The sequence below is a fragment of the Heterodontus francisci genome, chromosome 18, assembly GCF_036365525.1.
Source record: "Heterodontus francisci isolate sHetFra1 chromosome 18, sHetFra1.hap1, whole genome shotgun sequence".
Lineage (NCBI taxonomy): Eukaryota > Metazoa > Chordata > Chondrichthyes > Heterodontiformes > Heterodontidae > Heterodontus > Heterodontus francisci.
In genome coordinates this window covers 56,962,355-56,988,871 of record NC_090388.1, presented here as the reverse complement: position 1 = coordinate 56,988,871, position 26,517 = coordinate 56,962,355, and the positions used below count along the sequence as shown (strand labels likewise).

The 26,517-nt window shown below is 41.4% G+C and overlaps 2 protein-coding genes across 14 annotated transcripts in view; one reads left to right on the top strand and one right to left on the bottom strand.

Moving 5' to 3' along the window:
* The window catches only part of LOC137379651 (serine/threonine-protein kinase WNK1-like), a 275,316-nt gene that overhangs the window by 67,104 nt on the left and 181,695 nt on the right, over positions 1-26,517 (top strand). For all 10 annotated transcript variants that reach the window (XM_068050782.1, XM_068050783.1, XM_068050789.1 and 7 more), the window contains exons 3-4: positions 15,242-15,462; positions 16,589-16,746. In XM_068050782.1, the coding sequence (XP_067906883.1) occupies positions 15,242-15,462; positions 16,589-16,746 (379 nt within the window). The remainder of the gene's footprint in view (positions 1-15,241; positions 15,463-16,588; positions 16,747-26,517) is intronic.
* LOC137379652 (ninjurin-2-like) overlaps positions 1-26,517 on the bottom strand; it is a 354,918-nt gene that overhangs the window by 313,360 nt on the left and 15,041 nt on the right. The gene's annotated exons all lie outside the window — the stretch shown is intronic.

The window sequence follows — 26,517 nt, the reverse complement described above, 5'->3', positions numbered from 1 at the left end:
AGTTAGGTTTCTGGTCATTGTAACCCCCAGGGTGTTGTGGGTGGGAGATTCAGAGATGGCAATGCCATTGACTGTAAAGGGGAAATGGTTAGATTCTCTCTTGTTGGAGATGGTCACTGCCTGGCACTGTGTGGCATGAATGTTACTTGCCACTTATCAGCCCAAGTCTGAATGTTGTCCAGTTCTTGCTACATGTGGACATGGACTGCTTCAGTGTCTGAGGAGTCACGAATGGTGCTGAACTCTGCAATCAGCGAACATCCCCACTTCTGACCTTTATGATGGAGGGAAGGTCGTTGATGAAGCAGCTGAAGATGGTTGGGCCAAGGACACTACCCCGAGGAACTCCTGCAGCAGTGTGTTGGGGCTTAGATGTTTAGCCTCGAACAGCCACAGCCTACTTTGTTTGCATTAGGTATGACTCCAACTATGGAGAGTTTTCCTCCTGTTACCCATGGACTTCAGTTTTGCTAGGGCTCTTTGATGCCACACTTGGTTAAATGCTGCCTTGATGTCCAGGGCAGTCACTCACTTCACTTCTTGAATTCAGCTGTTTTGTCCATTTCTGGACCAAGTCTGTAATGAGGTTTGGAGCCAAGTGGCCCTGACGGCAGCCAAATTAAGCATCAGTAAACAGATTGTTGCTGTGTAAGTGCTGCTTGATAGCATTGTCAATGACACTTTCCGTCATTTTGCTGCTGATTGAGAGTAGACTGATGGGGCCGTAATTGACAGGATTGGATTTGTCCTGCTTTTCATTGATGGGACATACCTGAGCAATTTTCCACGTTGGGTAGATGCCAGTGTTGTGGCTTTACTAGAGCAGCGTGGCTAGGGGTGCAGCCAAGTTCTGGAGTACTAGTCTTAAGTACTACTGCTGGGATTTTGTCGGGGGCCACAGACTTTGCAGTATCGTTGACCCCATGTCTGTGAAGCACCTTGGAAATTTTTTAATGTTAAAAGTGCCATTGCACTTGTAAGAGTTTGTGGTTGGTGTACATTGTGTCATTTGTGTGACTGCTCTTGTAGAGATGTTGAATGCAACTATAGATTTGCTAAACATCAAAGTCAGTTAGAATTAGGAAGACAAAGAAAAAATGAAACTTAATACTGAGTAATATAAATTATTTCAGTTGGAAAAATGTATCAAATAAATGGATTGAATTAACTAAGCAAAAGCTGGAAAAAGATCTGGGAGCAGTAAGAGATATCCCACTGTTCACAACACAGGCAATATGGTGAAGTAATTTTTGAAAAAGAAGTCAATAGAAAGCCAGGATGTTTGTTTGAAAAAGAATAAAAGTTCTCCTAGAGCAGTTGAGATGAAAAGGGCAAAAGTGCAAATACTGGAAATACTCAAATATCCATCAGCATCTGATGAGCTAAGGGTGTAGACCCTTTGTTAATTTTGGTGGGTCTATACCTGAAACTAACCTGTCCATTGCCTTTTCAGGTGCTGATGAATATACTCTACAGATTTTTTTTTCCTGTTATTCCAGAAGTTGTTAAGGTATTACACAGTACACTGGCCAGACCACACTTAGAATGCAGTGCCATAGAAAAAGGTATGGATGCATGCAAAGGGAGTGAGCTCTTGGGGAAGATGAAGGAAGCTCAAGCTTTACAGTCGAGAAAGCAATTGGTGACATCCTGATTGAGGTAAATTTAAAAGTAACTAATGTAGATCCAGTATATTGTTTCAAAGTGAACAAAAAAAGATGCAATGGAAATAAGTGAGAAGTAAATTTGAAATGTGTGCCTGGGAGAACCTAATTATTCGAGGATAAATGTTTGGAATCATCTGCTGTGTATAGTAGTTAAAACAAAAAGATCATGGGTGTTCAAATTATTTGGTGCTAAGCTAGAAAAGTTGGGATATTCAAAGGATTAGCTTCAGTGGACGAATGATCGTTTCTTATCCTGTCTTTCCTTTTGCTTGCTTTCCTTGTGTTCATTTCCTAACTGGTGGTGCTTTAATGTTCTGAATAGAGCTATAAGTAAATTTTGATTTTTGGCTGCATTTTCACTTCATGGCTGTGAGGCCTCCCAGCCTCATTGGGAGGAAGAATTTAACACCAATGGGTACCAGCAGCACCATGAACATGATCACATTACACTCCTAAGTGGAAATGCTGGTCTTGATACAAGTAGATGGTTTCTATGTTTTGGAAGAAAGAAAGGGATTTATTGAGATTTGTGTTAGTAATATTGAAAGATTCTGATAGCTGCATATTTTATTTTTGAGTGTTTATCTGTTAATTTCAGGTATTTCGGGTGTATGAGTTTTAAAAGAATTTATTTTAAATTTGATGAAAATGAATTTTTTCTTGCATTTACTGATGCACATTAAAGCAGTTGGGCTAATGCTGTTTTCCTACACCTTTTGTATTTTGGAAGTTGTAGGTAATTCTTTCACATGTCCTGAGCAAGGTTAGAGCAATGGAAAATTCACATTATTAATCTTCAGATCGGATCTGAAATAGGATAGTTGTTTGAGTATCTGAGAATGGAGTTATGTCCTCACACTTCCATCTTGCATGTACAGCTGGGTTGGTTTGTCAAAATGTGTTTAAAGCCATTTAACGATGGATAGAAATGGGTATTATATCCAAGGTTTTTCTTTCTGAACTGGCTGCAGGAACGATCACAGAGATGAATGCATGTCGAATGCAGTGCACCAGTTTTATTAAGAGATATGTGTTCAGTGTGGCCAGATAATCACTTGCAATGTCGTCTTTTTCCACTCTCGCACTGTTCCCTTTGGAATGTCCTGAGGATCTATTCTTTGCATCCTCCTATTTCCCATCTTCATGTGTGTACACTGACGATACCGAACTCACCATCTCTCTTGACCCTTTCACTGCCTCTGATTTGTCACTCTGCTTGTCTGGCAGCATTAATAGTGTGCAAGCCGCTGAGGCTAGAGGTTGCAAAAATCGTAAAAAAACAGAACTAATGGCTCTATATTTGTGTGTAGCATTCGTAACAAAACAAATGAATTGATAGCTCAAATAGAAATAAATATGTATGATCGGATAGCCATTACAGAGACATGGCTGCGAGGTGACAAAGACTGGGACCTGAATATTCAAGGGTACATGACCTTTTGGAAGGACAGGAAACTAGGAAAATGTGGAGGGGTCGCTCTGTTAATTAAGGGTGACATTAGTACGATAGGGAGAGGTGACCTTGGTTCTAAAAATCAAGGTGGTGTTACGACTGAGGCAAGAGGAGTGCACTGTTTGTTCTAGTTCCACTTCTGCCCAGGTCACGACATATATTTAAATTTTTTCCACTTACTGATACGGTCAATCATATACTCTTTTTCCCAGAATAAAACACACTAACCAGGTTTGTTTATTAAACAACAAAATTATCAGTATTATAAAACAAGTCTTAACCAGTAATGAAGTAAAGCATAAACACACAGATTGAAATTTAAGTTCCCTTTTTACTGTAGCCCCTCACACACATACACTGGTTAACCTGAAAAATAAAAGTGATTTTTGTTCTGAGCTTGGCACAGATATAACAAAAAACTGGACTGAATACTTGCTCATTTTTGAAGAAAACAGCAGATGAGGTATGTCATGTTCCAAAACTGGCATACAGTCTGGCCTCAGAGTACACGTAGATGGGTCACTGGGATCTTTTAGAACAGTTCTTTTCAGGCAGCGTTGAGAATTAATTTAGCAGGCTTTTCTTGAAGCATTCAGCAGAATGTGGTCTCTTCCTTCGTGACACTTCTTTGTTAGCAGGAGCTAACTTTATTTCATTCCAGAAGGTAAACACTGACACTACAACCAAAAGCTTGTGAGTTTTCTGTTCTCTCAGTTGCGCGCTGCTGCTCCCGGGCTTGTCCTGTCACGCGCTACGTGACCGTCACTTCTCTGTATGCATCTTCCCCAGTTACCAGGGTTTCTGTTCTGTTTTTAACTTGAGTTATGTGACAACCAGTCAACGCTATTGCCAAACTAGTTCTTTCAGTGTCCTCTTCATGACACTCTTGGAAAAAAAACTGGTCCACCATTTCTTCAGTTTGACTATGAATTCCTCAAATATTTTTAACAAAGAAACAGAAGCACTTTCATAATAATGTAGAATCCATTTGGGTAGAGATAAGAAATAGTAAAGGTAAGAAGTCACTTGTGGGAGTAGTTTATCGGCCCCCTAACAGTAACCACACTGTAGGATGGGGTATACAGGAAGAAATAATAAAGGCTTGTGAGAAAGGTACGGTGATAATCATGGGTGATTTTAATCTACAGATAGATTAGACAAATCAGATTGGCTAAGGTAGCGTGGCAGATGAGTTCATGGAGTGTTTTCAGGACAGTTTCTTAGGGCAGCACATTTAGAGCCAACCAGAGAGCGGGCTACTCTAGATCTAGTAATGTGTAACGAGACAGGATTAATTAAGGACCTCGTAGTAAAGGCGCCCCTAGGTAGCAGTGATCACAACATGATTGAACTTTACATTCAGTTTGAAGGTGAGAAGAATGGATCTAAGACTAGTGCTGTAAATTTAAATAAAGGTAATTGAGTGTTTAAGGACAGAGCTGGCTAAAGTAAACTGGGAAATTAGGTGAAGGGATAGGACAGTAGAGATGCAGCAGCAAACATTTGAAATATTTCATAACACTCAGCAAAGGTACATTCCAATGAGAGAGAAACTCTAGGGGAAGGACACACCATTTGTGGCTAATGAAGGAAGTTAAAGATGGCATCAATTTGAAAGAAAAAGCGTACAATTCAGCAAAGAGTAGTGGCAGGTCAGAAAATTGGACAGAATATTTAAAAAACAGCAAAGAATGACAAAAGGAATAATGAGAGAGAAATTAGAGTACGAGAGAAAGCTAGCTAGAAATATAAAAATGGATGGTAAGAGTTTCTACAAGTATTAAAAATGGAAACGAGTAAGTTGAGTGTTAGTCCTCTAAAGAGAGAGTCTGTGGAATTAATAATGGAAAATAAGGAAATGGTGGAGTACGTGAACAGAATTTTTGCATCTGTCTTCACTGTAAAGGATACAAATAAGATCCCAGAAATAATTGTGAATCAAGAGTTGAAAGGGAGGGAGGAACTTAAAGCAATTATCATTAGGGAATGGGTACTGAGAAAATTATCAGAACTAAAAGCCAAGTTCCCAGGTCTTGATGGACTTCATCCTCGGGTCTTAAAAGAAGTGGCTGCTGAGATAGTGAATGCATCGGTTTTAATTCTTACCTTCCGGGAGCGGAGAGGACCGGAGCGGACCTGTGGGGAAAACGCCGGGAGCGGAGCCTAGAAATCGACCCCGAGGATCGAGCCCAGTCTCTTACCTTCCGGGAGCGGAGCTCTTCCAGCGCGCCGGAGTTTTGAAAAAAAGCAAACAGTGAGATCAGAGGAGTGCTGCAAGGTGATTGGTTGGTGAGTAGCAGCTGTTAGACTATATTAAAATAAGGGGAAAGTTTGTTTTTGTTGGAAATAAAATCTTTGATAAGGTGAGTACTACTAAAGTGTTTTTTTTTAAGGACTTTAGATTGAAGAGGGTAGAACAAGGCCCCTAGTATAATTAGTATTTTTTAATTAAGGGAGCAACTAATTAACCTAAGGGTAAGTCATGGCAGGAGAGCTCAGCCCCATGATATGCTCTTGCTGCGCGATGTGGGAAATCGGGGACGCTTCCAGTGTCCCTGGTGACCATGTGTGCAGGAAGTATATCCATCTGCAGCTACTGGCCACCTGCATTACGGAGCTGGAGCTGCGGGTGGATTCACTGTGGAGCATCCACGATGCTGAGGATGTCGTGGATAGCATGTTTAGTGAGGTGGTCACACCGCAGGTAATGGCTGCACAGGCAGAAAAGAGATGGGTGACCACCAGACGGTGTAGTAGGCGCAGGCAGGTAGTGCAGGAGTCCCCTGTGGCCATCCCCCTCTCAAACAGATATACCAATTTGGATACAGTTGGGGGATGACCTCCCAGGGGAAAGCAGCAACAGTCAAGTTTGTGGCACCATGGAGGGCTCTGCTGCACAGCAGGGGAGGAAAAGGGCTGGAAGAGCTACAGTGATAGGTGATTCTATCCTAAGGCTGCAGATAGGCGTTTCTGTGGCCACAAACGAGACTCCAGGATGGTATGTTGCCTCCCTGGTGCTTGGGTCAAGGATGTCTCGGAGCGACTGCAGGATATTCTGAAAGGGGAGGGTGAGCAACCAGAGGTTGTGGTCCATATTGGTACTAATGACATAGGCAGGAAGAGAGATGAGGTCCTGTAAGGTGAATATAGGGAGTTAGGCAGAAGATTAAAAAGCAGGACCTCTAGGGTTGTAATCTCAGGATTGCTCCCTGTGCCACATGCTATGAATAGGAGGATTAGGCAAATGAATGCGTGGCTGAAGAGCTGGTGTAGGCGGGAGGGCTTCAGCTACTTGGATCATTGGGATCTCTTCTGGTGCAGAGGTGACCTGTACAAGAAGGACGGGTTGCATCTAAACTGGAGGGGGACCAATATTCTTGCGGGGAGGTTTGCTAGTACTACTTGGGAGGGTTTAAATAGTCTTGCAGTGAGGTGGGACCCAAAGTAGTAGTCTCTCAGATGAGATAGTTTAGACAAATGTAGAGGTGCAAACAAGCAAGTCCAGTAGGCAGGTCAGGCAGGGGCAAGACAGGGAGCGTGGAAGGTCTGGTAGGCTAAACTGCATTTACTTTAATGCAAGAAGCCTTACAGGTAAGGCAGATGAACTCAGCATGGATCGGTACATGGGATTGTGATATTATAGCTATTACGGAAACGTGTTTGAGGGATGGGCAGGACTGGCAGCTCAATGTTCTGGGGTACCGATCTGTCCGGCGTGACAGAGGTGGAGGTAAGAGAGATGGGGGGAGTTGCACTATTGATTAGGGAGGACATCACGGCAGTACTTAGAGAGGATATCTCGGGGGGAAAATGTCCAGCGAGGCCATATGGGTAGAACTTAGAAATAAGAAAGGGGTGATCACTTCGATGGGGTTATACTATAGGCCCCCCAATAGTCAGAGGGAAGTGGAGGAGCGTATATGTAGGGAAATCTCAGATAGGTGTCGGAATTGTAGGGTTGTAATAGTAGGTGATTTTAACTTCCCTAATATTGACTGGGACTGCCTTAGTGCTAAGGGATCAGATGGGGAAGAATTTAAGTGTGTCCAGGATAGTTTTCTGAAGCAGTATGTGGATGGCCCTACTAGAGAAGGGGCTACACTCGACCTCCTCTTAGGAAATGAGGCTGGGAAATGATGTGTCAGTGGGGGAGCACTTTGAAACCAGTGACCATAACTCTATTCGCTTCAAGATAGTTATGGAAAAGGATAGGACTGGTCCTCAGGTTGAAGTCCTAAATTGGGGGAAGGCTAATTTCGATGGCATCAGACAGGAACTCTGAAAAGTTGAATGGGAGAGGCTGTTTACAGGTAAAGGGACGTCTGGCAAGTGGGAGGCTTTTAAAAGTGAGATAGGAAGAGTTCAGGGCCGGCATGTTCCTGTTAGATGGAAGGGCAAGGCTGGCAAGTTTAGGGAATCTTGGTTGACCAGGGATATTGAGGGTCTGGTCAAGGCAAAGAAGGAGGCACATGTCAGGTATAGGCAGCTGAGATGGAGCGAGTCCCTCGAGGAGTATAGGGGATGTAGGACTACACTTAAGGAAATTAGGAGGGCGAAAAGGGGCCATGAGATTTCCCTGGCAGATAAGATAAAGGAGAACCCTAAAAAATTCTATAAGTATATTAAGAGTAGCTAGGGTGAGAGTAGGTACCCTTAAGGATCAGTGTGGCAATCTATGTGTGGAGCCACGGGAAATGGGCGAGGTCTTAAATGAATATTTCTCGTCCGTAGCTACCGTGGAGAAGGTCATGGAAGCTAGTGAGTTCAAGGGAGGGAACAGCGATATCCTGGAGCATATCGACATTACAAAGGAGGAGGTGTTGGAGGTTTTGAAGCACATTAAGGTGGATAAATCCCCAGGGTCTGACCAGGTGTATCCTAGGAGGCTATGGGAAGCAAAGGAGGAGATTGCTGGGGCCCTGGCAGAGATTTTTTTTATCATCGTTAGACACGGGTGAGGTACCGGAAGACTGGAGGATAGCTAATGTTGTGCCTTTATTTAAGAAGGGCAGCAGGAATAAGCCAGGGAACTATAGGCCAGTGAGCCTTACATCAGTGGTGGGAAAGTTATTGGAAGGGATTCTGAGAGACAGGATTTATATGCAACTGGAAAGGCATGGTCTGATTAGAGATAGATCATCATGGCTTTGTGCGTGGGAAATCATGTCTCATGAATTTGATTAAGTTTTTTGAGGAGGTGACCAAGAGGTTTGACAAGTGCAGGGTTATGACGTTGTCTACATGGACTTTAGCTAGGCCTTTGACAAGGGCCCGCATGGTAGGCTGGTCCAGAAGGTTTGAACACATGGGATCCAGGGTAAGCTAGCAAATTGGCTCCAAAATTGGCTTGGTGATGGGAGGCAGAGGGTGGTAGTGGAGGGTTGTTTTTCAGATTGGAGGCTGGTGACCAGTGGTGTCCCGCAGGGATTGGTGCTGGGCCCTCTGTTGTTTGTCATATATATTAATGACTTGGATGTGAATGTAAGGGGCATGATTAGTAAGTTTGCAGATGACACCAAAATTGGTGGTATAGTGGACAGTGAAGAAGGTTGTCTAAGGTTACAACAGGATATAGATCAACTGGGAAAGTGGGCAAGGGATTGGCAAATGGAATTTAACACAGACAAGTGCGAAGTGACGCATTTTGGGAAGTTAAACCAGGGCAGGACACATACAGTGAATGGCAGGGCCCTGGGGAGTTTTGTTGAGCAGACAGACCTTGGGGTGCAAATACATAGTTCCCTGAAAGTGGTAACACAGGTAGACAGGGTGGTGAAGAAGGCGTATGGCATGCTTGCCTTCATCGGCCGAGGCATTGAGTACAAGAGTTGGGACGTCCTGTTACAGTTGTACATAACGTTGGTTAGGCCGCATTTGGAGTACTGTGTGCAGTTCTGGTCGCTGCACTACAGGAAAGATGTGATTAAGCTAGAGAGGGTGCAGAAAAGATTCACAAGGATGTTGCCTGGTTTGGAGGGCTTGAGTTATAAAGAGAGATTGGATAGGCTGGGTCTGTTTTCCCTGGAGCGAAGGAGGCTGAGAGGGGACATGATAGAGGTATATAAAATTATGAGAGGCATAGATAGGGTAGATAGCCAGAGTCTGTTTCCCATGATAGGGGTGACTAAAACTAGAGGGCATAGATTTAAGATGAGAGGGAGGAGGCTTAAAAGGGATCTAAGGAGTAAATTTTTCACACACAGAATAGTGGGTATCTGGAATGAGCTGCCTGAGGGGGTGGTGGAGGCAGGAACAGTAGCGACATTTAAGAGGCATTTGGACAGGTACTTAAATGAGCAAGGCATAGAGAGATATGGAATTAATGCAGGCGGGTGGGATTAGTATAGATAGGCATTATGGTCGGCATGGACGCGGTGGGCTGTCGGCCCTGTTTCTATGCTGTACGACTCTATGACTCTAATTTTTCCAAAATCCCTGGATTCTGGCAAGGTCCGATCAGGTTGGAAGATAGCAAATGTAATTCCGCTATTCAAGAAAAGAGGAAGACCGAAAGCAGGAAACTAAAGGCTTAACATCTTGTCATAGGGAAAATGCTGGAATCTATTATTAAGGAGGTTATAGCAGGTCATTTAGGAAATCTCAATGCAATCAGGCCGAATCAACAGGGTTTTGTGAAAGGGAAATTGTGTTTGACTAATTTATTAGAGTTCTTTGAGGAAGTAACAAGCAACATGGATAAAGGGGAACCTGTGGATGTGGTGCACTTAGATTTCCAGAAGGTACTTGACAAGGTGCCACATCGAAGTTTACTAAATAAAATAAGAGCCCGTGGTATAGGGGGTAACATTGGCATGGATAAAAGATTGGCTAGCTAACAGGAAATAGAAAGTAGGCAAAAATGGGTTGTTTTCAGGTTGGCAAGCTGTAACTAGTGGAGTGCTGCAGGGATCTATGCTGGGGCCTCAACTATTTACAATCAATATCAATGGCTTGTATGAAGGGACAGAATGAATGGTTGCTAAATTTGCTGATGACGTACAGATAGGTAGGAGAGTAAATTGTGAAGCGGACATAAGGAGTCTGCAAAGGGATGTAGATAGGTTAAGTGAGTGGGCAAAGATTTGGCAGATGGAGCCTGATGTGGGAAAGTGTGAACTTGTCCATTTTGGCCAAAAAATTAGAAAATCTATATATTTAAATGAGGAGAGATTGCAGAACTCTGAGATGTAGAGGGACCAGGGTGTCCTAGCACACTAATCGCAAAATATAAGTATGCAAGTACAGCAAGTGATTAAGAAGGCAAGTGCAATGTTGTCATTTATTGCAAGGGGAACTGAATATAAAAGTAGAGGTGTTTTGCTGCAGTTGTACAGGGCATTCGTGAGACCACATCTAGAGTACTGTGTACAGTTTTGGTCTCCTTACTTGAAAGGCTATAATTGCATTGGAAGCAGATCACTCGCCTGATTCCTGGGATGAGAGGGTTATCTTATGAGGAAAGGTTGGGCAGGTTGGGTCTGTATTCATTGGAGTTCAGAAGGATGAGAGGTGATCTTATTGAAACGTATAAGATCCCAAGGGGACACGACAGGGTGGATGTTGAAAGGATGTTTCTCCTTGCGGGAGGAACTAAAACTAAGGGGCACAGTTTAAAGATAAGGGATCTCCCATTTTAAGACCGAGATGAGGAGAAATTTTTTCTTTGCGGGTTGTGAGTCTGTAGAACACTCTTCCCCAGAGAGTGATGGAGGCAGGGTCGTTGAATGTTTTTCAGGCACAGTTAGACAGATTCTTGGCAAACAGGGGAGTCAAAGGGTATTGGGGGTAGGCAGGAAAGTGGAGTTGAGTCCACAAACAGATCAGCCATGATCTTGTCGAATGGCGGAGCAGGTTTGAGGGGCCGAAAAGCCTACTCCTGCTCCTAGTTCATATGTTTGTACTGGATTAGTAGAAATTTCCTTCCGTAAATATTAGGAAGACCAAAGCAATTGTTTTCGGTCTCCATCAAAAACTCTGCTCTTTAGCCACCCGCTTTTGGACATCTGTCCTAATATCTCCTTATGTGACTCCGTGTCAAATTTTGTTAGTGCTCATGTGAAGTGTTTTGTGATGGTTTACTATATTGAAAGTCCTATATACAAGTTGTTGCTAAGGTTGTTTCAAATTTCAGGTTTTGAGTTGAAGAGCCCAGAACTAACATACTAAAGCTAAATACTTCATTCAGAAAATAATCTCAGCAGAATCTAAGTCTCATTTAAATCTGTCAATTTACGTTGGAAAACCCCTCATGCTCTGCTGCATTCATGTCTAACAGGTATTGCTACAAAATATGATGGAAAAAATGACCTTCATTGCCAGCTGGCAGAGTTTTCAATTTGTTTTGAAATGGAATCTTGTGACCAATCAAATGTTTTAGTATGACTGTGTTGATGTAGCATCCTTACAGACTTCAAAGAAAAATGTAGAATAACCTTTTAAACAGATGAATCCCATCAATAAAAATGAGAATACGAAACATTTTCAGTTGGCACTTTCATCCAAGTTTCTTGCACAATGCTTAGTGTGAGCTATAACACAGTTATGCGTTGGTACATAGAATCCCATTTGAGAAGTAGGACAGTACACGGTATCTTAACTGGTATGGTAAGAATAATAATATAGGATATCTAACTATGGCTCATGTTTCCTAACAGTACTGGTTTAGAACTTCAGATTGAAACAGGTGATCAATTGGGGAAAACTAATCGAATAAATTTGCATTTATATGGCGCCTTTCACATCTCCAGGACATCCCAAAAGATTTTGCAACTAATGAAGTACTTTGTGAAGTGAAGGTACTGTTGTAAGTTAGGAAAACATGGCAGGCAACTTGGGTACAGCAAGCGCTAAAATAAAAGCAAAATACTGCAGATGCTGGAAGTCTGAAATAAAAACAAATGCTAGAAATACACAGCAAGTCTGGCAGCACCTGTGGAGAGAGAAGCAGAGTTAACGTTTCAGGTCAGTGACCCTTCTTCAGAACTGACAAATATTAGAAATGTGAAAGGTTTTAAGCATGTAAAACGGGGAGTGCGGCAAGAGATAACAAAACAGAAGGTGTTGATAGGACAAGGTCATGGAACAAAGGCAAACGGTATGTTAATGGCATGCTGAAAGACAAAGCATTAGTACAGAGAGGGTGTGAATTGACTGTAACGCACAAAGCACTCCAAGCACAAACATTAAATTTTTTTTTAAAAACAGCAACAGTGGGTAGGCACAGTAGAAACAAACTAACCAAACTAAAAAAAATAAACTAAAATAAAATAACCAAATAAAGAAAAAAAGAAAAAATAACTAAACATAAAAAGCAGGGAGGGGCCCGTCATGCTCTGAAATTATTGAATTCAATGTTCAATCCAGCAGGCTGTAGTGTGCCTAATTGGTAAATGAGATTCTGTTCCTCGAGCTAGCGTTGATGTTCGCTGGAACACTGCAGCAATCCCAGGACAGAGGCGTGAGCATGAGAGCGGGGGCGGAGGGTGCGTTGAAATGGCCATGAACCGGAAGCTCGGTCGTGCTTACGGACTGAGCAGAGGTGTTCCGCAAAGCCGTCACCCAATCTGCATTTGCTCTCCCCAGTGTAGAGGAGACCGCATTGTGAGCACCGAATATAGTATACTACATTGAAAGAAGTACAAGTAAATCACTGCTTCACTTGAAAGGAGTGTTTGGGGCCTTGGATAGTGAGGAGAGAGGAGGTAAATGAGCAGGTATTACACCTCCTGCGATTACAGGGGAAGGTACTGTGGGAAGGGGATGAGGTGGTGGGGTAATGGAGGAGTGGACAAGGCTGTCACGGAGGGAACGATCCCTTCGGAATACTGACACCAAATGCATTTTCCCCTCCCTTCCCCTGTCGGCATTCTGAAGGGATCGTTCCCTCCGCGACACCCTCGTCCACTCCTCCATTACCCCCACCACCTCATCACCTTCCCACAGCACCTTCCCCTGCAAGCGCAGGAGGTGTAATACCTGCCCATTTACCTCCTCTCTCCTCACTATCCCAGGCCCCAAACACTCCTTTCAGGTGATGTAGTGATTTACTTGTACTCCTTTCAATGTAGTATACTATATTCGGTGCTCACAATGCGGTCTCCTCTACACTGGGGAGAGCAAACGCAGATTGGGTGTCGGCTTTGCGGAACACCTCCGCTCAGTCTGTAAGCATGACCCCGAGCTTCCGGTTCATGGCCATTTCAACGCACCCACTCCCTGCTCTCATGCTCACATCTCTGTCCTGGGATTGCTGCAGTGTTCCAGCGAACATCAGCGTGAGCTCGAGGAACAGCATTTCATTTACTGATTAGGCACGCTACAGCCTGCCGGACTGAACATTGAGTTCAATCATTTCAGAGCATGACGAGGCCCCCCCTTTTCATGTTTTTTTTTTTCTTTTTAATTTGGTTATTTTATTTTAGTTTGTTTCTACTGTGCTTACCCACTGTTTCTGTTTTTAAAAAAAATGTTATAATGTTTGTACTTGGAGTGCTTTGTGCTTTACATTCAATTTGCACCCTCTCCGTACTAACGCTTTGTCTTTCAGCATGCCATTAACAGACTGTTTGCCTTGTTCCATGACCTTCTCGTCGGTTATATTCTGTGACCTTGTCCTATCAACACCTTCTCTTTGGTTATCTCTTGCCCCAGCCCCCGCTTTACTTGCTTAAAATCTTTTACATTTCTAATCTTTTTCAGTTCTGAAGAAGGGTCACTGACCTGAAACGTTAACTCTGCTTCTCTCTCCACAGATGCTGCCAGACCTGCTGAGTATTTCCAGCATTTCTTGTTTATATTTGGCTAAAACAATGTTCCCTACAAAGCAAGGAGACAAACAGAACTTGTGTAATGGTGCTTAAACCCACAATCTTCTGCCCTGGGGTAAGAGTGCTCAGGCTGACACTTATTGATGAACAATTCCCAAGGACTTAATTAAAAATTGACATCGTTGGTGAAACATCTTGTGTGTTACATTGAATTACATATATATGCATCCATTGTTCTCCATATTTCCCTTAATATAAAATTGTTGGGGGCAGAATAGCATAGTGGGTTAAAGCTTTACTTTTTCACTTCTGGATTTGAATCTATCCCAGAAGTTGAGAGAAATTTTTTTTTTTAGAGATAGAGCACTGAAACAGGCCCTTCGGCCCACCGAGTCTGTGCCGACCATCAACCACCCATTTATACTAATCCTACACTAATTCCATATTCCTACCACATCCCCACTTGTCCCTATATTTCCCTACCACCTACCTATACTAGGGGCAATTTATAATGGCCGATTTACCTACCAACCTGCAAGTCTTTGGCATGTGGGAGGAAACCGGAGCACCCGGAGGAAACCCATGCAGACACAGGGAGAACCTGCAAACTCCACACAGGCAGTACCCAGAATTGAACCCGGGTCGCTGGAGCTGTGAGGCTGCGGTGCTAACCACTGCGCCACTGTGCCGCCCCATTATATTGACTTAATGAATGCTATGATTTATTTGGGCAGATGGGGGGAGAGTAAACTTTCATTGGAGCTCTGTTCAAAGCCTTGACTGAAAGAAATGTGAAAATTGTTCCATTCACTTAGTTCAAACAAATTTCATATTAAAGCACTCTCAGATCATGTTTAACTGAACAAGTTAAGTTCAGTAGTCGTCCTTAAGGTTTCTTCATGCAATTGCTAATGGTGCGAAATGGTTAAGTTTTGTGAGCCCTTATACGTAAGAAATTATGGACTACTGAAACTCATTTTAACCCTGAAATCCAACAGTGTGTTCTGGGATGGAGTTAAATCCAGAAATGAAAAAGCAGGGTTTTAAACCACTTTGCCACCCAGTGCCCCATCATCTGGGAAAATTGCTAACATTGAAAGAGTGGTTTGGAACCAATTCCATTTTTGCCTTTAAAACTTGCTGTGCAAGTGCTTGTCCACACATTGATGGGCTCAGATAACATCCTATGTATTTAATGAACACCCCATCAAAATACTGTTTTGTTGGTAAACCATTTGGTCTGGAGCTTTTTTTTCTAACTTTTACAAGAACAGAATTGTCAGAACTTGGATAGCTGGTCAGTTCATTTAGAATAGCTTTTTCTTGTGATATCAATGTCTTAATCTTTGTTTCAGTTATTTGAAGAGGTTTAAAGTAATGAAGATCAAGGTGCTTCGAAGCTGGTGTCGTCAAATCTTGAAGGGTCTTCATTTTCTTCATACTCGTACGCCACCCATCATCCACCGAGATTTGAAATGTGACAACATCTTCATTACAGGTCCTACTGGATCAGTTAAAGTTGGGGACCTTGGCCTTGCTACGCTAAAAAGGGCATCATTTGCAAAAAGTGTAATAGGTAAGTTAATTGTCATTAAGTGAAGTTTGCTTTGTGAGCTGTTGGTTTTGGAAGATTGAAGTAGAAATCTTTTTGCAGATATGACTTTGAAATAGAGGAGGGTACTTTATCGGATTGAACAAAGCTGCAAGATTGTGGCCTACTTTGCTGTGCTGTAATCATCTTTCTAATTTTTGTTAAAGATAGTTTCAGAATATCTGAAACTACAAACAGGGTCTCATGTTTTTTTGGGTCTGGTTGTCCTGCTGAGCCCTCTATACTCAATTTTCTGTATTCTAAGTATTTTCAACTGTAGGACGTCTACTTTTCCCAGCTGCAGTAGACCTAACCGTACTGCAGTTGAACGGTAAGTGCTATAGATAAAGGCTGTGGTGAGTTGCCTTTCTGATGATTTGAAGATCAAAATTATTGAACATTTCAACATCATGATTAATTATATGGCAGTTTTCATTTGCAAGGCAACTTGGTTACTGATATAGGGTGTAAGAAACATAGTTGGTCAGAAACTAGCCATGGTCCAGTTTAATTTAGTTTTTTTTTCTTAGCAAACCCATCAACTAGGTTTTATTTCTGTCTGTAAAAACACTGACTTGTAAATGAAACTGAAAACTCTGAACCTTTTTTAATGTTTTAATAATTTTAATTTTGTTGTAATTTACAAAGTAAGTTAGATGCCCAAGATGTTTGAAGCAGTTATGAGTTTTGGAATATTAGTGGAATGTCAAAAACAAGGTGCACCGGAGCTGATCCTCCATTTTTCCATTTTTTTAAGTTGGAACAATAAAAGGTTGAAGTTGCATTTAACAGTTATGGATATGGTGTGTTTCCACTACGAAGAACATTTAAAATTTGAGTTTTTTTCTGGGTAAACTGTTTAGTATTAGTGATTGCAGGAATACTCGTTCAATTGCAAATGGTTAATTAGGTCAACTCTGTGCTGTACACCATATAGAATGCCTTGCAGAAGAAAACTTAAGTTGGTAGCTTGCTTAGTAACTGAGAAGGGCTCTCCTTCGCCTCCGCTTTGTCTTCCCCCACAGGTCATCGTCCTCCATCGGTGAGTACCGACAGCCTCTACTCACTCTGAGACAGTCTGTTAGAGTCTGAAACGTTCTTTTAATTTAAGGTACCCCTGAGTTCATGGCTCCTGAGATGTACGAAGAAAAATATGACGAGTCTGTTGATGTTTACGCTTTTGGGATGTGCATGCTAGAGATGGCAACTTCAGAATATCCATACTCGGAATGCCAGAATGCGGCTCAGATCTATCGTAGAGTAACCAGTGTAAGTACACACGAGGTTTGTGGTACTTCGGCTACCTCTAACTGCAGTGCTACATTTCAAGTTCTCAAAAAAAAAAAGCTTTTGTGCAGTGTGGGGCGAGCAATAGTTGACATTTGAATGCAGTAATATCATTTCTAGCAACACTGCTGAATTGTTCGTGGCACAGGAATCACTGGGGGAACAACTGGCCTCTGATTATTTTAGTATTCCGCTCTGCTGTTGAGCCTCCATAAAGAAGCACATTTGAAATAGATGCATTCTGAAATAATTAAAGTGCTTCACATGGTGAGTTTCTGATCTCGAGTGTTATTTTTAAGTGGTGATGCTGAACCAGAGTTAAATATTTTGATATAAAAAGAAAGGAAAACAGACCAAGTTGCACTAATGTACCTTCTTGTGACCAGAAAAAAACCTGATGGCGAGTTGCCTGGGTATTTTCTGAATTGGGAAATGATGTTGGCAATGAAGGAAGGAAAGAAAAACAATCACAATCCTGAAAGAAAATTCATTTTTTTATCCCCTGTATTTTAAAAGTATAATCCTGGGGAATTGTGAACATTTTCTGTGCAAAAACAATACTCTTGAGAGTGTTCTTGCAAATGCGGTCTGTTTTGCATAGCTAATATACAAGAATACAACTTCTGTATCTACTTTGTCGATCACTTTATCACCTCCAGTCTTGACGATTTCAATGCTTTTCTGGCAAGATTTCCACCTTCCACCCTTTGTAACCTTCAGCTTGTCCAAAATGTTGCTTGTATCCTATCCTGCACCAAATCCCACTCTTAAATCACCTGTGTCCCTGTCATCGCAAATTTAAAATTCTCATTTTTTGTTTAATTCTGGGCAAGCAATTCGATTTTGAGAGTTTACTGCTGGGCACATTAGGTTAAGATGACAGATATGGTGTTAAACTGCCCCCGTAGCTTTTGATTTAAAAAAAAATAATGCAGAATTGTTTGGAAATTTACTGATGTGGTCAAGAACAATTAAAGTAGAATTTTCTACAGCGAATCAGACCAATTATGGTAGTTTTTATCCAATATGGTTTCATTCTAATAACTACAAGTCCCTCTCATGCAAATATTGTAGGGTATTGTCAGTAAGTTATTTGCATGACATGACTGGATAAAATGACCACTTTGATTCATTTCATTTAGCAGGATTTTTTAAAATGCTGTTTCCTTTACTGCATTATCAATCTTTTAGAGATTAGTTTTTCATTAATTACATTTTGGTAAATTAGAACTGTATTTTGTGACCTTCAGTTGTGTTTGACAAAGAACAAAACAAAATGTTTGCTACTGCCGTCTTTACTGCTGTTCAGTGTTGCTTTTGTAGATTTTTTTTTTCTCTAGTTTTATTTAGTTGGTACTAGTTAAAGTACTCAGCTTCTGGACAAAGTTTTCAAGGCACAATATTCAAATCAATATTTGTGACTTAATGTCCTAATTCCTGGCCACTTTGGACTAGTGGGTAAGTTGAAGAGACATGTAAGTAAATAATTGTTCTTTAGTGCTACAGTATCATCTTCAACGCTGTCATCCTTGTTGGCAATCTACAGGTCCCACGTGGTCAGGACAAACACCATTGATTTGTTTTCTCAATAGAGTGTTATTGGATGGCTTTCTTCACCTATGAAAAATACCCCCCCAGTGTGTTGTTTTCTGTGGAGAGGTGGTACATACTTGTAAGCAAAAATAAGAGCAAATGGTTGTAATCAACAATGGAAGATGAAACACATTTGCTTAAAATAAACTTTGGGCTTCTGTGGTGCTAATTTCTCCTTGGCTAGGAGTGTTGCGCAAGAGACCTTAACAGGAGGAGAAAAACATGTTTCAAACGAGTTTTAAATAAATAAACAAATTTCTTCCAAGTTAATTCCTTTTTAGGAATGCAAGTCAGAAGGTCTTGATTCAGTTCCATAGTTTTAAAAAGTTTTTAATTTTCATTGCTATGCAAAATGTATGGTTGAACGTTTCCCTTGTTTTTATTTAGTGCAGTTGTAAACGTGTTCAAATGTGTGTTTAGGATTTTGCTTAGAGCGGCAATCTTGCACCTTGTTTCTACTTTATTGTACGAGGCATTGTATAAAACGGAAACACTATTCAAGATATGAACTTAGAAGATTTAACAAAGTCTAAACAGTGGCATCAATGCTAAATGAATGTTGCACTAGTATTTGCAACTTGCAGTTTGAAGATTGTTCAAATACTAGTGTTGAATCCATCACAGAATGCAGGTCTTGGCCTGGAATTTACAGTAAGAATAATGGAAAGGCTATCAGCATTTGCCATTGCCACGGAGTAAATCGGACAAGTGTTCTCACATGCAGTAAAGCAGAAAATTTGGAAGTTGCTGTCCAATTTATCCTGCTCCTCCACAAGCTTTGCTACATCGGTACCTTGCCAATAGACTTGAGGTTGAAATACAAGCACTAGATACTCACCAAACACACCAGAAGTTGGGGCTTGTCCATTCAAGTAATTTTTAATGGCGTGATAGGTCTTTAAATACTGTCAAACAACCTTCCTGATACTGAAAATTAACCTTTTTATAGGTACGGAGTCTCATCCCTTCAGATTTTAATTATTTAACTTTGTCTCTTTTATCTCTCAATCCCATCTTTCCCTCTATTTTGTTTCTTTCCATGATTTTATTTATTTGAAATTGAATTAAATGCCCTAACTTAAACTTCCTGGTTTAGCCTGTGTCTCAGTGAGGTTTCTTCAATCATATCATAGAATCATAGAATGATGCATTGTACAAGGGGACCATTCAGCCCTTTGTGCCTGAGTTGGCTCTTAGATAAACTATCAAATTATTCCCACTTCCCTGCACTTTCCCCATAGCCCTGTAGTTTATTTCCCCTCCAGCTATTTGCCAAGTAGATCAGCCATGATCATATTGAATGGCAGAGTGGGCTCGAAGTGCTGAATGCCCTTCTACTCCTGTTATCTGTTTTGAATGCTGGTATTAAATCTGCTTCCACCACCTTTTTAGACGGGGCATTCTAGATCACAAATTGCATGCTGTTTTTGGTTCTTTTGCCAATCACCTTAAATCTGACCTCTGGTTACTGACCCTTCTGCCACTGGAAAACAGTAAATAAAGAGAAACTATCAAAACTCTTCATGATGTCGAACACTTCTATCCAATCTCCTTTTCTCCTTCTCTGATGTAAGATGAGCACTCTCAGCTTCTGCAGTATCTCACTCCTGATAAATTACTCAATTTTTTAATTTCATTAATGGGATGTGGACATGGCTGGCGAGGACATCATTTATTGCCCATCCCTAATTGCCCTTGAGAAGGTGGTGGTGAGCTGCGCCTTGAACTGCTGCAGTCCGTGTGGGGTAGGTACACCCACAGTGCTGTTAGGAAGGAAGTTCCAGGATTTTGACCCAGCGACAGTGAAGGATTGGCGATATAGTTCCAAGTCAGGATGGTGTGTGACTTGGAGGGGAATGTGCAGATGATCCCATGTATCTGCTGCCCTTGTCTTTCTAGGTGGTAGAGGTCATGGGTTTGGAAGGTGCTGTTGAAGGAGTCTTTGTGCGTTGCTGCAGTGCGTACACACTGCTGCCACTGTGTGTTGGTGGTGGTCAGTAATTTTGCACCCCCTTCAAGGACTTCATATGCTTCCTAAATTGTGGTGAATAGAATACTCCAGCTGAGGCCTTACAATGGTTTAGCCTAACTTCTTTGGTTTTGTCCTCTTTCTCTATTAATAGTCAAGGATCGCATATGCTCTTTTAACAGTCTTCTCAACTTCTCCTGGCCCTTTCAAAGATTTATGTCCATACAGCCCCCAAGTATCTCTGTTCCTGTATCCTCTTTTTAAATTAGTTAACGTTGTGCCTCATTTTTCCTACCAAAATATATTGCTTCAAACTTCTGCTTTAAATTTCATCTTCCATGTGGCTGCCCATTTTACCAGTCTCTCTTCTTGAAGATTGTTACAATCTGCCTTATTTTTGACTACATTTCTGAATGTTGTATCACCTACAAACTTTGGAATTATGCCCTGTATAGCCAAGTCCAGGCCATTAATATATATTGAAAAAGCAGTGTCCTAATACCAGACCATCCAGTCTGATCCCTACTCTCTCCTCCCTGTTCCTGAGCCAATTTTGTATCCCTGCTGTCACCGTTCCTTTAATCCCATCAGTTTGAATTTTGCCAACCAGTCTATTATGTGGTACTTTGTCAGTGCCTTTTGAAAGTTCATATGCGCCACATGAACTGCACTTTCCTCATCAACACTGTTAGTTTATCCAAGAGCTCGATCAAATTTGTCAACCACAATCAAGTTCATGATGACTTTCATTTATTAGCCCATACATTTTTTAAATGCCAATAAATTTTGTCCTGAATTATTGTCCGTTTCGTCACAAACGACAGGCTGAATGGTCTACAGATGCTGCATTTATCCCCCTCTTTTAAATAGAGGTAAAATTTTCTATTCTCCAGTCCCCTGATATCCCCATATCCATGAACGATAAGCAGATTGTGGCCAGAACCTCTGCAATTTCCACCTTTTGTTTTGCTCAGTAACCTAGAGTGCATCCCATCTGGACAAGGTGACTTTTCTACTTTGAGGACAGCCACCCTTTTTAAGTACCTCCTCTTATATCTGTGATCCTATCCGATATTGTTATTACCTCCTCCTTTACTGCCACATTTGCAGCATCCTCTTCTGTAGTTGAAGGCAAATGCAAAGTACTCGTTTAGTACCTCTGCCTCCACAGGAAGATCTTTTTTGGTCAATAATCTTCCCTCCCCTTCCTTTTTGACTAATAAAAAAAAATCCTGGTTCTCTCTCATTTTAGCTGCTAATCTATTCTCATACTCTTTCTTTGCCCCTCTTATTCCCTTTTTTAAAACAACTGTAGTTTCTATATCTGGCTTGGTTCTCTACTGTATTATGAAGCTTACAATTGTCATGAGCCTCTTTTTTTTTTGTGTCTCATAATTTAACCTCCATCTCATTAGTTATCCAGGGAGCTTTAGCTTTGGATGCCTTTCCCTTCCCTTCCTACTCTTACCTTAGGAAGTCTACTCTTTACCTTAACCAGTTCCTCTTTGAAGGCTTCCCATTGTTCCGTTAGGGCTTTGCCTACCAATGTTGGATTCCAATCCACCTGGGCCAGATCCCTCACTGAAGTTAGCTCTCCCATGGTTGTGTTTTTATGCACGCCTTATCCTTTTCCCTAACATTTCTAAAGCTGATATTATGGTCACTGTTACTCTAATGCACGCTCTCTGAAACATGCTCCACTTGTCCCACTTCATTCCCCAGAACTGTATCCAGCACTGCTTCCTTCCTCGGGCTAGAAATACACTGTTATGGACGGAAGGAGCCACGATGAAATAAGCAGTGAAATGAAAGAATTATGAATTTTGAAAAGTCTACTGTTAAACAAAACCACAAGAACATGGGCGCTTGTACTACAGTCAAAATGGAGTAGTGGTCACGTGACCCCTCCTGTACTGGAAATCAGCAAACCTGTCTGAAATAGCTCTGGGTAGAACCCCATTGAAATTGAAAAGAACACATGCATATTAATGACTCTTAACAACATGAATGAACTAGCACAGGGTTCTGGAGACAGATGGACTTATAATCCAAGCCAAAATTGAATAGGTGTGAAATGGCACTGTTAATAGAATGGTCCCCATTCAGACATCAATCAGTAGCCATGGTCTCCACATCCTGGTTCATTGTGTGGTCACACCAGGGGAGAGGACCATTTGTCTCATAACAGAAACTCTAATGTGATGGATTTTACTTTTTAAAAAGTAGCCCTCTGGAGCGAGAGGGGAGATCAAGCCAACACCTTTGGAAAGCAGTCTAGTTAGAGGCTATACCAGAAATCCATCCGAACAAGGAAGGAGCCCTGCTGCTGATTCTACACTTCAACTTGCTGCAGCTGAGAACTTAGTAACAATCACCTCCAGTTTGAAGTCTTAACCACCAGAAATCTGCGACACCTCAACAGGTTCAAGACTATGAACACCCAGGCTGCACTTTTTAAATGAGACTTTCCACCTAAGACGATTCAACAAGTTTACTGTAAACCACGAACGCTTACCTCACTTTGAAATTTAAGCTACCTACCTTTTTCTCTCTATCTATTCTCGCATGCATGTGTGTGTATGGGGGAAGGGGGTGGTGAGGTTACGACCATTTCGGAAATTGTATAAACATAAATAGTTGGCCTTTTTTAAACTGAGAAAACCTGTCATTTGTCTGCTTATTTGACCCTTGAAAAAAACACTCGGGAACTAACTCACCATTTTTAACAAAACTCTATTGAAGTCAGTTGGGAGGTGAACAGTGGGAACCATCCACACCCCTTTCCACCTTGTTCATAACATTGATCAAGGAAATTCTTCAGTGCACTTTTCAGGAATACCTCCCATCTTTGCCCTTCATACTGGTGCTATTTCAGTCTATATTAGGGTAATTGAAGTCCTCTATTATCGCTTCTTTGTAGTTCTTTCATATTTCTGCAACTTGCCTGCATATTTGCACCTCTATTTTCTACTGTTTTAATCGCCTACGATACACTCTCTCTAATGTAATAGCTGTTCTGTTCCGTAATTCTAACTAAATGGACTGTCATTGACCCCTCAACTAAATCTTGCCTTTCCAGTGCTACAATAGATGCTACGATCAGTAGTGTTACCCACCACCATAACCCCCACATTTTTTTTTCCTTCCCTATCTTTCCTGAATACCTTTGCAGGAAATCTGATTAGTTGAGAAATACACTGTTGCTTGCGCTGTTCACACAGCTCCCGGAGTTCCTGTAGAGGGTGCTGCTTCAGACGCCCAATGACTAAATTACTGCTTTAAAAAGTCCACCATAAATCTGTCGACAGCTGTAAGCATAATGAGCAGCAAGTGCCATTTGTTCACCACTGACTGTAAAATCCGGGCCATTGCGTGTTTCAATTTGCAATGATAATTAATAAAATAGCACAATAGTTAAATTGTTAGTTTTTATTGAGGTACTTGGTTGCAGGTGTAAATACCATGTAAGCATGTTCTTCCTGAAAGAAGGCAGCAAGAATCTCCAAATTGAGATTCATGACCATGATCTAAGGTTCATCAACATGCTGGTGTTTTGAGTTTAGTCGTTTTGTAGTACAGAACTTGAGTATTGCTGAAAATAGAGACATGTTGTCGAAGCCTTTCCTCTTGCACTGATCAGGGCAATCCACAAGAATACCAATGTAAAGGAAAACAACTTTATACTGTATGAGAAGAGTGTGCTGAGTGGTTACATATGAACATACGAATTAGGAGCAGGAGTAGGCCACTCGGCCCTTCGAGCCTGCTTTGCCATTCACTAAGTTCATGGCTGAACTGATTACTCCACATTTCCACCTACCCCCGATAACCTTCCATCCCCTTGCTTATCAAGAGTCGATCTATCCCTGCCTTAAACATATTCAAAGCCTCTGCTTCCACCGCCTTTTGAGGAAGAGAATTCCAAAAACTCATGACCCTCAGAGAAAATTTCTCCTCATCTCTGTCTTAAATGGGCAACGCCTTATTTTTAAACAGTGACCCTTAGTTCTAGATTCTCCCACAAGGGGGAACATCCTTTCCACATCCACCTGTCAAGACCTCTCAGGATTTTATATGTTTCAATCAAGTTGCCTCTTACTCTTCTAAATGCCAGCGGATACAAGCCTAGCCTGTCCAATCTTTCCTCATAAGACAGCCCGTCCAATCTAGGTATTCGCCTAGTAAACCTTCTCTGTACTGCCTCCAACGCATTTACATCCTTCCTTAAATAAGGAGACCAGTACTGTACACAGTACTGCAGATGTGGTCTCACCAATGCCCTGTATAGCTGAAGCATAACCTCCCTACTTTTGTATTCAATTCCCCTTGCGATAAGTGATAACATTCTATTAGCTTTCCTAATTACGTGTTGTACCTGCATATTAACCTTTTGCGATTCATACACTAGGACATCCAGATCCCTCTGCATCTCAGAGCTCTGAACTCTCTCACCATTTAGATAATATGCTTTTTTTTATTCTTCCTGTCAAAGTGGACAATTTCAGACATTCCCACATTATACTCCATTTGCCAGGTCTTTGCCCTCTCACTTAACCTATCAAATCCCTTTGTAGCCCCCTTATGTCCTCTTTACAAGTTACTTTTCTGCCTATCTTTGTGTCATCAGCAAATTTAGCAACCATTCCTTTGGTCCCTTCATCTAAGTCATTTATATAAATTATAAAAAGTTGCGGCCCCAGCACAGATCCCTGTGGCACACCGCTTGTTAAATTTTGCCAACCAGAAAATGACCCATTTATGCCTACTCTCTGTTACCTGTTAGCTAACCAATCTTCTATCCATGCCAATATGTCACCCCCTAACCATGAGCTTTTATTTTCTGCAGTAACCTTTGATGTGGCACCTTGTCAAATGCCTTCTGGAAATCTAAGTACAGTACATACACTGGTTCCCCTTTATCCACAGCACATGTAACTCCCTCAAAGAACTCAATAAATTGGTTAAACATGATTTCCCTTTCACAAAACCATGTTGACTTTGCCTGATTACTTAGAATTTTTCTAAATGCTCTGTTATAACAAATAAAAGCTTCTAACATTTCCCGTAAGACAGATGTTATGCTGACTGGCCTGTAGTTTCCTGCTTTCTGTCTCCCTTTTTAAATAAAGGAGTTACATTCACTCTTTTCTAATCCAACGGAACCTACTAACGCATCAACTGTCTCACGAGCCACCTCTTTGAACACCCTAGGATGAATTCCATCAGGACCCGGGGACTTGTCAGCCCGTAGCTCCAACAATTTGTTCAGTACCACTTCACTGGTGATTGTAATTTTCTTGAGTTCCTTCCTCCCATTTCCTGACTTACAGCTAATACAGGGATGTTACTTATATCCTCAATAGTGAAGACTGATGCAAAATATCTGTTTAATTCATCTGCCATCTCCTTATCCATTATTAATTCCCCACACTCACTTTAGGACCAACACTCACTTTGTTAACTCTTTTCTTTTTAAAATATCTATAGACACTCTTACTATCTGTTTTTATATTTCTTGCTAGCTTTCATACTCCTAATTTTACCTTCCTTATAATCTTTGTCATTCTTTGCTGTTCTTTATATTCTATCCAATCTTCTGACCTGCTTCCCATCTTTGTGCAATTATAGGCTTTTTCTTTAAGTTTGATACTATCTTTAACTGTTTTAGTTAATCACAGATGGCGGGTCCCACCCTTGGAATTTTTCTTTCTCATTGAAATGTATTCTGAAATATCCCCTTAAATGTCTGCCACTGCATCTCTATTGACCTATCCCTTAACCTAATTTGCCAGTTCACTTTAGCTAGCTCTGCTTTCATGCCCTCATAATTGCCCTTATTTAAGTTTAAAATACTGGTCTTGGACTCACTCTTTCCCTCAAACTGAATGTAAAATTCAATCATATTATGATCGTTGCTACCTGGGGGAACCTTAACCATGAGGTCATTAATGAATCCTATCTCATTGCACAATACCAGGTCTAGTATAGGCTGATCTCTGGCTCCAGAACGTATTGTTCCAAGACATTATCCTGAAAACATTCTACATAATCCTCATCTATGCTACCTCTTCCCATCTTATTTTTCCTGTCCATAGGTAGGTTAAAATCCCGCATAATTGTCGCTGTACCTTTCTGACAAGCTGCCGTTATTTCTTCCTTTATACCCCATCCTACAGTGTGGTTAATGTTAG